Source organism: Emydura macquarii, unplaced genomic scaffold (genome assembly GCF_026122565.2).
Source record: "Emydura macquarii macquarii isolate MOO-44397 ecotype Brisbane River unplaced genomic scaffold, CSIRO-AGI_Emac_v2 contig_705, whole genome shotgun sequence".
NCBI classification, from domain to species: domain Eukaryota; kingdom Metazoa; phylum Chordata; order Testudines; family Chelidae; genus Emydura; species Emydura macquarii.
Genome location: NW_027130842.1, coordinates 8761864 through 8776719, shown reverse-complemented (window position 1 = coordinate 8776719; position 14856 = coordinate 8761864). Strand labels below are relative to the sequence as shown.

Genomic DNA, 14856 nt, shown 5'->3' with positions numbered 1-14856 from the left:
TTTTAGAGTTGCAACACAGAACTTGCAGCCCAAGGGGAAGCTGTGGGCTATGGGCTTTAAGGCCAGTTGCAAAGGTGGCAGCAATGAAGGCATTGCTCAATACACTCTCTACTTTTCAGGGATGGGATGTGAACCCACAGGAATGCACCTCTGAACTCTGGGTCTTCGCTGATCAAGGACAATCTTGAGTGAGGTGTTAAAGGGACATTCATTTGTTGGACTTTCATACCACAAGGCAAAGATCGCTGTCCAACATACTGTGGGGTGGGTGTTTGCTTGTTGTTACAATGCTTTTGAATTATGATTGTGATGTTTTCCCAAACTAATGCTGGGTTCCCTTTCCCTTTAATAAGAGCTCTCCTGTTATACAAAGGCTACAAGATTAAAAACGGGAGATTGGCAATAATCTAGTGTATCGGGAATATCAAGGCTTGACTTTCAGTATTGTGTTTTAATTACTGGTTGCTTTCCTCAAGTAAGTACTGCATGTCTCTTCAAAATAAATTCAATATTTCTTTACATCAAGTTTTTAAATAGAGACAAAGGTCTCCCATGAAAGAAAACTGACCATCTGTAGTTCTATGCTTTTGAAGGTGATTTTTGCAATTTAAACCATTTGTATATGAAATAAGGTGGATTCTTTAGCAATTTATAATCCTCATTTTGTCTTTCATGGCAGTCAGTATATGTCTATAAAAATGTACACACAGACACTCCCCCTTTTTTTCCTTATTTCAAATTTACATTTTCTACTAATAGGTATGAAATTTTTCACCTGAGATTTAAATTGAGGCAAAAGTAAGGTTCAAACATAGGTCAATTAGTTGCTCATGACATTTTATATTTCATCTATGAATCAGATTGTACTCAGACTGACTCCCACTCCCACGTCTGTTTCCTACCATTCAATTTTTCTTAATATCTGTCTCATGTATTTTCTTATTTGCCCTTGACTTTCTGTGCTTCCTTGCCCTTTTGTGACAGACCTGAATTCACAATTAGAATGGTTTCTACAGCCAGGAACTACAGGAGAAAATTAAAGTAACATTCGAAGCAACTTTTATGCTTCTAGCACACAGCTGTCTATCACTTTCTAATTAACTATCTATATTTGTAGATATACAGTTTCAACACATTGAGTCATCTTATAATTATAATATACAGTAGGATGCTACTTACTTGTTTTCTCACTCGTGTTTTTTAAAGATTTTCATGCACATTTTAATTAATTAAAAGGAGATAAAACTTGTCATACTAATGCAATTAAATATCCTATTTTATATAACACGCACACTACATAAACAATATATTTTATTTTAAAGACCTCCCTCTACCAACAAGTTTGGGGTATTTTGTGACAAAATGTGCACACACAGGGGCTACACCAATTTACAATGGCTGAAGATCTGATCCTATATACTTGAAACTCCCTTTTAAAATGGTACAAATAAATGTAATAAAGCATATCCACAGAGTGAAATGTTTTTATTTCAATTCATTAAACACTGTCTATCTGAGTTTGCAATTTGGCAATGTAACATGGAGTGTCTGTTTATAAAGGAGCTTAAGAATACCCTCAGTTAGAATTTTGTTATCCTCAAATATGATTTATGACCCTGTTGGTAGGCATAGTGCATCAGCTATACATATTTAAAAAGGGAGGATTTTGCCCCATTTATATTTTCAATTTCAATTTGTCCTAAAAACAGATTGTGCGGATTTTAAAATAACTGGGTCATCTTTGTCATATCTTTGCAACTGAGCTCAGCTATTAAGGAGTTTGTTGTTTTTACCCCCTTTGAGTTTAGTGTCAGCTGTGTGTCACTAAATTCCATGGTAATGGTTTTCCCTTTCATTCTTTTCCATAGTCTAATCATATTACATAAAAAGAAATGGGAGAGGAGAAAATTCACTCTTTATTATTTCCTTCTCCAAATACAGGGAAGAACTCTGGTAAACTTTTAGGAGTTGGGTTTAGGACTTCCTGTATTTCTGTATAGGACCTAGAACAATAGGATTCAGATATTATATTTATTATTATTATTATTTATTATTTGTATAACTATAGTGCCTAGGAGCCCTAATTACACACCAGCATCCAGCTGTGCTAGGTGCTGTACAAACACAGAACACAAAGATATAAGCTCCTTGGGGCAGGAACTTATAATTAGACTTGGAAGGATTAGATTATTATCAGTTAATGTCGATAAATGTCAATTTCACAGTACATCCATGGAAACTGCTGAAAAATATTTCCTTTGAAAATAATAAAAATTTACAGATAGGCAAAGTAAGCAAAATGCTGCTTAAGAACTAATTGGAGATTGATTTAGTGTTATTTAGTTTGTATATTTTGACATACGATATTGGAAATTTGTGTTTTAATGGTCATAAAGTTTTAACTTTTCAAAATCTCCATGTCTCCTGTCATTAAATAATTGTCTGACCACCCATAATTTCATGCAACTATGAAAATTTAAGTTGATAAAAATAAAAAATTGCTTAAAAACAAACATTCAAATTCTGCCAAGCCTAATTATAATAGAAGTATAAAACAAGAGACAACAGTTGGATACTGACAGGCTGACTGGAAAGTACTAGAAAACAAAATTGGTTAGCATGACAGGCAGCAGTCTCAACACACCAAAGACCTAACCATTATCAAATTTTTGAATGAGGCACTATTGCTTAACAAAGCTCTATTTATGCTGGATGATAAGTGACTGTCATGAACTCCAGCTCTTTTCTACACGTTCTTGAAAGTCTTTAGGGGCCAAATCTTGTTATCAGTTGCTCAAGATTTGTATAAGCATAATGGACAGAAGAATTTGCTGTCAGTGTTTGGGAACTCAAGAGGTATGGGCCCTACAGAAGAGCCAAGTATTACTACAAATTCCATTTAAAGTAATGGAATTGTGCCAGTTTACACCAGTAGACAATCTGACCCTCAGAGACACTTTAGACTGCTAATTACTACTTCCATTAGTATGTTCTTTGTAATATGGTTTAAGTTCCAGTGGCCACTTGTTTGCTTGAAAGTCTCCTGCTCTCTGTTTACCATGATTCATTTTAGATACCATGACTAATATTTTTTTTAAAATGGGTGTCTAAAATTAGGCTCTGAAGCACATTGGAGCAGCAGGGTGCCCAACATTTTTGAAAAACGAGATTTATTTAGTGCCTAAATTTGGACTCAGAACCTAAATTCAGGCACCCTTTTAAAAAATATTGGCCTACATGTCTAGTTTTGAGAATTATTTACTCCTTAGTAGCTGTGTATCTAAGTGAACTCTGTATTGTAGTTGAAATACAGTAAGAATATTATATACGTACACTAGCATCTTAAAGCCTGTGCTGTTGTACTGGTGTAATTAGTAAAGTCATGTGTGTAAAAAAGCCAAAAATGGCTGAGAACTTAAAAGTTGGACAGTAACAGACTGTAATCCAAGTGATATTGATCCTGGTGATTTTCTAAACCAGTGGTTCCAAACCCTGTGGGGACTTTCAAAGTGGCTCACCACTCCCCTCCCGCTGGCTGCAGAAGGGAGCCGCTACCTAAGGACTCAGGCGGAGCGCATTGCTGTGGGCCTAAAAGACAGGTGCAGGCCCCTTGCTGCAGCCAAGGGGACGGGAGATCAGTGCTCCCTTTCCCCTGACTGTAGCAGGGAGCATGGCAAAGCGCACCGCCTAGGTCCCTAGGTGCTGGGGTCCCTGCTGGAGCAGAGGAAGGGGAGCACTGATCTCCTGTCCTCCTGGCTGCAGAAGGGAGCCACTGCCTAGGGACCCAGGTGGAGTGCACAGGGCTACAGGACACCTGTGGTTTCCCTGCTGCAGCAGGGGAATGGGAGATCAGCAAGGAGGAAGGCAGCCTTCTTGCTGAACTCTTTCTGTCTGGCTGCAGTGGGATGGGGGGCTGCTGGCAGAGACTTGTGGCCCTTTGGCATTGTAAAAATGATATCTGTGGCCCTCGAGCCAAAAAGGTTGGGAACCACTGTTCTAAACAAACAGATGCCTTAATTCTGCTTGTAGCTATTTCCATCATTTCTCACTTCCTCAAGCATTCTAGACTTCAGAGTGAGACACAGGCCTTGTTTACGCTTGAAGCGGCACACAGAGTAGGTGTAGCTATGCACTGCTGTAAAAAGCAGGCTATGTCCCCAGTGCAATATGTAGCTACAAGTGTCAGAGAAAGCTTCTGGCAGAGTGGAGGTAGCAGGAAAGGGCTTTGGCACCTCCTTGCTGCTAGAGTCTTTCTCTGCTGCCATAGTCTGTGGTGGGAAATGGCTCTGGCAGTAAGACACTATTTTTAGCAGTGTAAATGGAGGAGGTACTGCTTGGTTGTGTATAGAGCCATGTAGGGTACACAACTTAAGGTTCTGGAGTTCCTTTACTCTACTTGCCTAAGCAGTGTCTCACCATCTACACTGCTATTTATACCCATGCTAGGGGAATGTACAGTGTTTGTACTCCACACACCACCATAAATGTAGACATAACCACAGAGTGACATTCCTGCAAAAAGGGACAGACAGAGATACTGTGTCCACGCTTTCTCTTTTAAAGAGTTGTTTTTCTCTTTTATAAACAGGATCAGTGATTATATTTTAATAAATGAGCTACACATTGCAAAAAATAGAAAGCTAAAATGGAAATGCTGATAAACTTCCCACCCAGTAGGCATCAATATAACTATAAAAAGTTAAAAGGCAGGTTAATTGTAATGCAAAAAGAACAGTGTAGTAAAGTATTTAAAAAATCTACATCTATCGGTACTAAGAATTTTATGTTCCAACTTCCACTGCCATTTGCAGCATAGAACTGGGTCAGGTTTTTTTTTTTAAATGAATCATTACTACCTGGAAATTATCTTCTGCATTCAAGTATCTCATACTTTGATTCGCATCCAAATAAATGTCATTTACATTTTCATCACTTTCAATGACTGAAGGGAGGGTGGATGCAGGACTACATCCTCTTTTGATGGTGGACAGTGGAAAATGACTAAATAATAAAGAAAAAACAAAAGCATTAATCCATATTCTTGTTTTTAAAGGATCTTCGTAACTATCTTATTTGAAAAATAAGGATTTGATTTTCAGAACAATGTACATTTTTTTGTCCTTTGATTATTTTTTCCACCCACTAGGACAGTAGAATACCTAAGCAGCATGCATGCATTAAATATCATTACTGGCTTACCACCACACATACACACACTCACACACTACACCTTCTCCATCTAATTTTTAAAGGAAACCATGGACCAGTTCAACAAAGTTATAAAACATCATTACTAGTGGTTGACCTTCTATGGCCATTGGGGAAAACACATCCAGAAGACTGACACCAGTGGAGGCCGGGGGAAGTGGGCTTTCTTGTCTGTAAGATGCAGTTTTGCTTTTTCTTCAAAATTGGTCTCCATGGATACAAGATAGACGAAACATGAAAATCTATGTAGGACCCAATCCTACTCCCATTAAAGAAAATCAGAGTTTTACCTTGGACTTCAGTAGGAACAGCTTGTTATAAGTGACTGTTTGCTTGGTTTACATGACTAAATCAAAGCAATGTCCCACAAATAGCAATTTGATTTAAACGTGTAGTTGTAATATTATGGTAATAAAACAGAACAAATGTAAACATGCTTCATCTAGTACTTTCTTAAAAGAAATAATGAACTATTTTCACTACATATTTTTGGTAACTACTGGTTAATTAAATCACAGGAGACTAAATTAGATGATTGACAGAAAGTATTTCACTCTTGACAAAACAGGCTAAACAGATCAGGAAGTAAGTTATTAAAATATGAAAAAATACTACAAAATTCTGCTAATATGCAAATATTGCAGCATTTTATTTATAATTATTACTCCATTTACTATTTCAACATTATTCATTTATAGATAATTCTCCATTTTTAAAAGCAAATTGCTTAAGATACAGAATAAAATATAAGTCAAGCAATATTAATTAATTATCATCTCTATAATTCTTTTTTTTTTTTTTTTTACAAATAAAAGGTAAGATATTTCATTGTCTGAACAATATTACAGAATAATATCGTAAGGAAACAACTGTTTTTTAAAATGGTTGTTTGTAGTATTGTAGCTGTGTTGGTCCCAGGATATGAGAGAGATAAGGTAGGTGAGACAATATCTTTTATTGGGCCAGCTTCTGTTGGTGAAAAAGACACAGAGCTCTTTTTCAGGTCTGGGAAAGGTAATTAGAGTGTCACAGATAAATACAAGGTGGAACAGATTGTTAAAGATAAAGAGACCATTCAAGATGAAGTGAGCAATTAATGCCCCTGCAGTCATAGAGCAAAGGAGGGTTAGTGGGTACAGACAGTTGTAATGAGACATAAAAACAATGTCTCTACTGAGTCCATGATTTTTAGTGTCTAGCAAAGTTATGAATTTAAGCTCTCAGGCTCATCTTTTGAAGATGTAGTGCAAGTTTCCTTTGAGGACAAGGACTGAAGTTAGATATGGAGTGTCTGTTTTGTGAAAAGCATTTGTCCATAGGTGACAAGGTGTTTTTGTCTTTTATCATTTTTCTGTGAGAGTTAATTTGGCAGTGTAGTGATTGTCTGGTTTCATCCACATAGTTGTTGTTGGGGCATTTGATGCACTGGTTGAGGTATATTACATTTTACAATAGGCATGTGTAGCACCCATGGATCTTGAAAGGTTGGTTGTGGCTCATTGTGGTAGTGGAAATATGTCTGCAAGTTTTGCATCTGTTCTGGCTGGGTCTGGTGCCGCATTGAGTTGGTGTGTCCTGGATATGGGGAGTTTGCTTCTGATGAGGAACTTGGTAAAGTTGGAGGGTTGTTTGTAGGCCAAAATAGGGGGCTCAGGAAAGATTTATTTTAGAATATGGCTCCCATCAGGTATGGGTTGTAATTGTTTGATACTACTGTGACCCTTCCGTGCCTAGCCACCTGAAAATGCCAAGGTCAGGGCAGGCTGTAAAAGGAGAGCAGATTCTCCCAGCACGGGTGGGTGACACTGAAGTCAGACTTCCCAACCAGCCACAAACTGCTTCTATTCCCCACACCGGTTATCAAGAAGCCAATACATAAATATATGCAGCCCCCTTTACTGAATTTCAATCTCCACTTCCCAATCAGCCACTAGGTCCAGTAAAGAGACCAGTTATCTAAACTCTATGCTCTTTACCGAAAAGGTTTCTCCTGACCCCAAAGGGTCAGCCACAGTACCAGATCAATATAAGTTTGAATCTTACCCAAAATACCATGCTGTCAGCCAATCCTTTAGTAAATAAAACTAAACGTTTATTATAAAAAGAAAGGAACAAACTATAAGAGAAATGTTAAAGGATTAAAACAATCAGACACGTACAAATGATTTGAAAGTCCATATATATCAGGTTTCTAGTAGAATTGTGGAGATTGCAGGCTTGTATAATCCCTCTAGTGTACATCCAGTACCTGGATGGGTCTCAGTCCTTTGTTTCACAGCTTCAGTTCAGTTGTAGATGAGATGATCCAGAGGTAGGTAAAGACTGAAAGACAAAATGGATCCCAGGCAGCTGCCTTTTATGTCCTTTGGTCTATGCCATGCTGCTTGTGGAATTTTGTAGGAACCAAAATAGAGTCCAGAGTCACATGAGTAAGTCCTGGTGACTCATCAGGTACATCCCTGACTTCTCTCCCTAGCCCCTTGTACCTGTGGATCTTTTAATGGGCCATTAAGCAGGCTATTGTTCTGCAGCCATCCTGTCTGGGGTGTGACCCAGACACAGCACAATTTGAAATACAGATATATCAAACATATCCATAATTTCCATTACACATATAATACATGAATATAAACATTATCATCTTAGCACATTATAGCTTTTCTAACGGTACCTGGCATGGCATATCTCACATGAATTACTATGATTTTGACATATTGGTGTTAAATAACATAATAAATGCTTCCCCCCCAATCCAACCAGCGTGACAACTACCCCATATGGGTTCCATTGCAGAGTGTTAGGTGTATTGGGAGGTCACATCCATGGTGGCAAGATTGGTATTGCGGAGTTTCTGGAGGAAATCGGTTGTGTCCTGGAGAAAACTGGCTCTTTATGTGGTCAGTGATATGACGATGGTTTCTATGAGTCCTGACATGCCTTCAGTAAGTGTGTCATAGTCAGATATGATGGGTCTGCCTGGGTTTCCTAGTTTTTGTATCTTGGTTAGCAGTTAGAAGATCCATGGGGTGGATTCATCAGGGTTGAAGTTGTAGAATGTTTCTTAGAGTTGTTTGGGGAAGGATTTGACGATATCCTTAAATTCCTGTGTGAACTGTGGTGTCGGCTCTTCTTTGAATTCTTTACAGTAAATGATGTAGGAGAGTTGTTGGTTGGCCTCTGACAGTCATCACAGTTGAGTACTATGATGGTGCCCCCTATGTCTGCTGTTTTGATGAATATCTGGTGGTTGGATTTCAGGAATTGTTTAGATGTCCTCTCAGCAGTGGAGAGATTGTGGTGGGTGTGATGTTTGTTAAGGATTCCACAGCTGATTTCTTTCTTGAAGCAATAAACATGACGATCAAGTATGTGGTTTCATCCACTGGGGGGGTGCCCAGTCAGATGATTCTTCTAGTTCTCCATGTTAGTATTCTATCAGGTTATAGGGTGGGGCAGAAGTTCAGTCCCTTGGAGACTACAGATACTTCAGCTCCAGTTAGGAGTAATCTTGGTAAGTTGATGATGCTTGGGTGTCGTATAGTGTCCATGTGGTGGGTCCTGGTGTCATGATTTCTCCTGGAGGTAATGTTCTGTGGGTCATGGAGTTATTGTAGCGGGCTCCACTTTTTGCTTTTTGTGTTTAATGGCTATGCCACTGTGACGCCTTCTCAGGGTGTCTTTGTTACATCCTTGCCTCCAGCACGAGAGAGTGTATCTTGTGGTAGGTGGGTGTCAACTCCAGTGAAATACCAGCTCCACCACAGAACCAGACATGTGGAGAACTAGAAGAATTCTTTCACTGACTCCACCTCAAAGAATTCTTCACTACAAAGACAACATCCCCCACAAACACCACATCCCCACTGACACTCAAAGAGAAAAGAATCATCTGACTGGACACTCCACAACGAATGAAAGCATACATAAAAAAGCATTAAAGAATGTTAAGGTTGAAAAATAAAGCAACTCAGAACTTAGGAAATGCCAATATTAAGGTTGCCTCTGCAACCCCCTTGTTTGTAAGCATTATGACAGTCTTAAATTACATGATCACATAGTATTTTTTCCAGGACTCTTGCCTCATTCAGTGCATAGGATGCACAATGCTGACTGAATGAGCAGCTAGTCATTGTTTGTTTTCATCTTTGTCATTCATTGTATTACCTTCATGCATTATTTAATAATCACAAACCAAACCCTGTACTGACTACAGAATTATTTTTCTCATGGGCTTCTGTGGTACTCTCATTGAAGTAGCTTAGTTCTTTACAAACATTAATTAATTCATCTTCATGACACCACTATGAAGTGAAGTTGTAATATTGTCACTATTTTACTCTATGAGAAACTGAGGACAGAGATTAGAGACAAAATTGTTAAAAGTGTCCACTAATTTTGGGTGTCCAATTTGAAAGGCCTAAGGCCTGACTTTTCAGAATACTTAGCATTTTATAGCACTTAATATATTCAGAGTAAAGCTCCTAGTTATGTCTGTTACCATTGTGAGTGCTTAGCACTTCAGCAAATTAGACCACAAATGCCTGAAGCTGGGCACCCTGGAAATGAAACACACACAGTGACCACCTGGGGAAATTCTGGTTTACATGACTTGCCCAGAATCATATAGGCACTCTGTGAGAGAGATGGGGACAGAATTCAAAATTCCATTTAGCTGGCTTAACCATGAGACCATCCTTTTTCTTCTTGCAATCCCTGCCTCAGGTCAAAACTATACTTACAGAATGTACAGTACAGACACTGCATGCCCAGATTGCACGGGTATAAATAGCAGTGTAGACAGTAAGGCACTGATTAGGCGAATAAAATACCCTACATGCCTGAACCTTGTGGTATATACCCTACACAGCTCTCTGCGCACCCAAGCAGTGCCTTCTACATCTACATTAAATTTAGCAGTATAGTATCCTATTGCCAGAGCTTTCATTGCCAGATATAGATACACACGACAGTGAATGTAGATGCAACCTGTCTTTCATGGCAGTATGTATCCTACACGCCACTGCAAGTGTAGTGAAGGTCTAATTCATTACACACTTTCCAACTTCTTCAACAATGAAGCACAATGCCCTATAGACAAAATCTTTCTTCGCTACACACAATCCTGATTTATCCCCAGAGCAAGTGTCCATCCTGAATGAGGCAGGGGTCCTATGGAAAAAATTGTATGTGATCATATAATTAAGACTGTATCATAATGCATACACACAAGGGGGCCTTAATACTAGTATTTCCAAATTCTGACTGCTTGACTTTGCAACTTTAATGTTCCTTTAATGTAGTGTTTTTCGATGTAATAATATATATGATGGTAGAATTCTTTCTTAAAGTGCAAAGGGAGGGGCCTTTTAGGAGAGAAGCTTTGTTAGCCAGATAGGCTGCTCTCTGTTCTAAGACATTTATGTGAAGTTTTTTTATACTCGTGTATACAAAAGTCTTTGATTGTGAGCTGATACAGCTCAGCTTCCTAACAGTGTTGAAGTATCTGTTACCAGCACTGCAGATGGTGGAGATGACTGAAAGAGAAACCTTTGCAAGCATGTTCAGTTATTATCTACCACACACATGGAAACATAACTGCAGGAGATAAAAATGCCCTGTTATCTCATGTCATCTAAATGAAGCCAATAAATAGTTCTGAGCCAACCTTGCAATGGTCTCCTCTGAAGCCTGGCTAGAGGAATAATGTATGTGCAAGAGGCCATGAGCCAAACAGAAACAAGACAAAACCTGAAAGTTATCTGAAGATATTCTGGAGCAGAAGAATCATTCTGAGAAGTCTGAAACCTTTCTTCTGGGGAAACATGCTGTTAGAGATCTGGAGTCTTGAACTGATTTCATGAGCTCCATGACTTGTGTCAAGGAGAAAAGGACCTCTTAGAGGTTCCAGTCTTTGGACCTCTATCTGGAACAATTGGCAGAATGTCTTGAGGGTAGAGTGACATCTCTGAGGCAAATGGTCCTTTAATCAACAAATCATAGAGTTATGGGTTCTTTTTAAGAGTACAATCACCCTTGTGATTAAAGATCCTTGATGCATTACCTTTCTGGCACCTCCAATATAAAGCTGAAAAGGAAAACTAGCTTTCCACCTTTTCTTTTACATGTGACTAATGTAACCATCAGCAGTTGCACTGTGTCAGGAAGAACACATGCATAGTTACCCATCTGCATTCTTCCTGAAGCTTCTGGCTAAGTGGATGCAGAGGACAATTTTAACAAAGAAGCAGACTGAGCAACATCCACTACTTCAATCCTTTGGAGGTGATTTTAATTAAATTAGTTCCTGAGGTCAATTTTCGTATTCAGTTAAAAATCACATATCACATATCACATTGAGGGGAAGATTATCATAACATTTAATAACTCCTTAGATATAGAGGAACACTGACCATCTTTATTGCAAATACCACCTTTCAATACAATAAGAAAAGTAGAAAAGAAAAACAATCAAGATCTATTATAAGAAAATACTATAGGACCTGACACAAACCCAATGAAGTCAATAGATAGATTCTATTGATTTCAATGGCTTTTGATGAAGCCCATAAACATTTGAAGAAAGAAAATTCCCACAACAATTTCGGACCATTTTAAATGATTTACGGTGTGTCCAGTCGGGGGGGAAGGGAGAGGAAATGAACTATCTGGCACACAGGTCAAAATACTGTAGGATACATAAATGGGAAACATGTGCATTGAAAATTCTGGATTTCAATTGCTCCTAGATATTCTTATTTAAAAAAAGGGACAATTTCTAATGCAATCACATTAGGGTACAGACCCTTGAGTGAACAATGAAAGTAAACAACTTGTTTAGGTATTATGGGTAAATACAATACTTCAATTGTATATTGGTTACATGATAAACTTTTTAAAAAAACCGTAACACTATATTGGAACAAATAAGTGCATTCCCTTATTGTACCAAAAGTTTAATTTACTTACATATTTGTGGGTATTGCAATAGGAGTGACTCTATAATTCAGAAATGGGCTAGCAATCTCAATATACTGTTCAGGTTTTTTTATTATAGGTTCTGAAAAAATAAAAAAAGACTATTATGAGTTTTAAAGCATTAAAAACAGAGATATTGTTCAAAATAAAATTCACAAAAAAGTGTTAAGACTGTGGCTACATTTGTTACAATTCAAGTTGAAATCTGACATTACCCATTTGCACTGAACGACGAAAGTTCCAGTTAATTGTACTTTTTAAAAATACAGCGACTTTTGAAGGTACAGCTTTCAAAGGATTTTAATGCAGCAGGACTTTTGAAATATAAAGTGGACGCTTCTGCCATTTGGTTTTGAAGTGTCATTACTATCCATGAGAATGCTTTATCCCATATTAACATAGATGCAGTTGAATTCGCCCATAGCTCCCTGAAAGCAATCGAGCCATATTGGGCCAAATCTTGACCACCTAATTCAGTTGGTCACTTACTCCATCTTCAAGCAAACCCCAGCTGAAGTTAATACAAATTTGCCCACATAAGGAATTAAGGATTTGGTTCATTTAAAATACATAAATATATTGCCTAAGATGATGAAAAAAATCTGTCTGAGTTCATACAAGATCTACATGCATGAAATGTCTGTAAATTAGACTTACCACTATGCATTATTGTTAAATATGAAAATGAGTAATATTTCTGTTAAAGAGTGTTATGAGAAAAAACTATTAAGGTCCACATTTTCAAGAGTGCATGCACAGAATTGAAATAATTGTGCATAAAATGGCCTATTAAATGTCTAACCCATTATTTATGGAAACTTCATGAATTTTTAGTGAAGTGCTGTTAGGCAATTTTCATTGCTAATATCTGATCTGCAAGACTCTCTAAAAAGTCTTTAGGAGAAAGTCTATGAGACTTCAATTATTAAATCACTATTGAAGAAATTTAAGCCCAAAACCAGCAAGTTTTAGAAACATAGGCCTCTGTTTTCTGTTCCATCATTCCTTCAGTTAGTGCAAGAATGGAAGGGGTTGGTCAACAGTGCCTTTAAATAAAGCACTGTGCACACACACAAAGCTTATATCCTGCAATGTGCTGATTACACTGAGCCTCAGCCAAGTAGACAGACAAGGCAGACAGACTTGCACAAGTGGGGCTCAAGCTAGCATGCTAAAAATAGCAGTATGGATGTTGCAGCTCCAGCAGATTCAGGTTAGCCACCCGAGCTCAGACACGGGGAACCAGTGGACCTGAGAGCCCAAAATGATGACAGAGCCGCAACATCCACACTGCCATTTTTAGCAAAGTAGCTCAAGCCTTGCTAGCACAAGTTTGTCTACCTGGGCTAGGAGGCTTGCACTCAGCTGTAGTGTAGATATACATGTTTAACTTTAAGTATGTAAGTAGGACCAATAAAGTCAGTGGGACTATTCATATGCTTAAAGTGAAGCAGGTGTTTAAGCACTGTGCTAGCTAAGGGCCAGAACTGTCACATCATGTCCCTATAGCACTAATAATAATAAATAAATAATTTTCAAAGCTTTCCAGTTTAAGTGTTCTCAGTTAAAAATTGGTTAAGGCTATCACTGATTCTCCCTAAATTTTTAATTCAAGTCTGAGGATTTTTCCAGATATGATGTGTCCTGCCTCCCCAAACAGGTATTTATGAAAGAATGGGATAAATTAGCCTTAAACAAGGGAAAAGTGCAAAATGAAGGAGCCAAATTCAGCCATGGTCTAACTCCATTGAAATTATATGACAAGAGTTTCCACTACATTGGTTCACAAGTGAAACCCTAAGAACTTCAACTGCAATTCATAGTAAACTAAATGTATTTTGTAAGGTTTGAGCAGACAAACCTTGAGCTTCATCTGTCACAATAGTTTCTTTTTTCGGGCGAATAAGTTTCCATCGAGGAATTGGTGGTGGTTTTGGTGGAGCTACCAGAGGACAGGACCTAGTTCTAGTCATCAGCACAGGATGGCTATATATGTGGGAAAGTCCATACTGCCTCAGCTTCTCAGAGGAATCAGCCTGCAAAATCCAGAAGGATAAACTCAGTGAGGGCATGTCTCCTTTCCCATGGTAAAAGAGCTAGACAATAAACATACATAATCTTGACAAAATATTAGATTTAACATTAGATTTTAGATTTAAAATATTAGATATTCAGTCGGCACCTTGTTCCAAACATGTCTAGCAAAGGTAACTGATCAAGAGGCAAAATTTAATGGCACATTTTTGGTTTAAATACATTTTATCTTGTATAATAGATTTATCGTATAAAGGGAGTTTCAGCCACAGCCATGGTTTTTGGCTCTGGAGATAGAAACAAAGAGTGACTACTGTTTCATAGTAGCAGAGTAAAAAAAGAAGGAAGGCTGACAACATTTTGTTGTAAAGAATGTTTTTCAAATGTTTCAAGGTAGCAGAGTTCTACTAAGCAACTGACTTAGTTAGGTGGCTCATGAAAACCTCCATAAATGTGAAATTATTCTGTAGCAATATTTCTTAACAGAATTAGCCCCTTAATCTCACTGTGTATTTTAGTACATATGGTTATATGTAAAGATACTACAGCTGGCTCACATAACCATGACTTAAGAGCAATTTTAGATATGGACATTGAGTGGTGCTCTTCCCATTTAAACATTTATCTTCTAATATTTAA

The 14856-nt window shown here is 37.9% G+C and overlaps 1 protein-coding gene across 4 annotated transcripts in view; it reads right to left on the bottom strand.

Annotated features, from left to right (window-relative positions):
- ADGB (androglobin) overlaps window positions 1–14856 on the bottom strand; it is a 170386-nt gene that overhangs the window by 114717 nt on the left and 40813 nt on the right. For all 4 annotated transcript variants that reach the window (XR_010918636.1, XM_067542212.1, XM_067542213.1 and 1 more), the window contains 3 exons: window positions 14045–14219; window positions 12175–12265; window positions 4857–5001 (listed from right to left, as the gene is read on the bottom strand). Coding sequence is in view for 3 of the 4 variants with exons in the window: in XM_067542212.1 (XP_067398313.1) it covers window positions 4857–5001; window positions 12175–12265; window positions 14045–14219 (411 nt within the window). In the remaining variant the exon portion in view is untranslated. The remainder of the gene's footprint in view (window positions 1–4856; window positions 5002–12174; window positions 12266–14044; window positions 14220–14856) is intronic.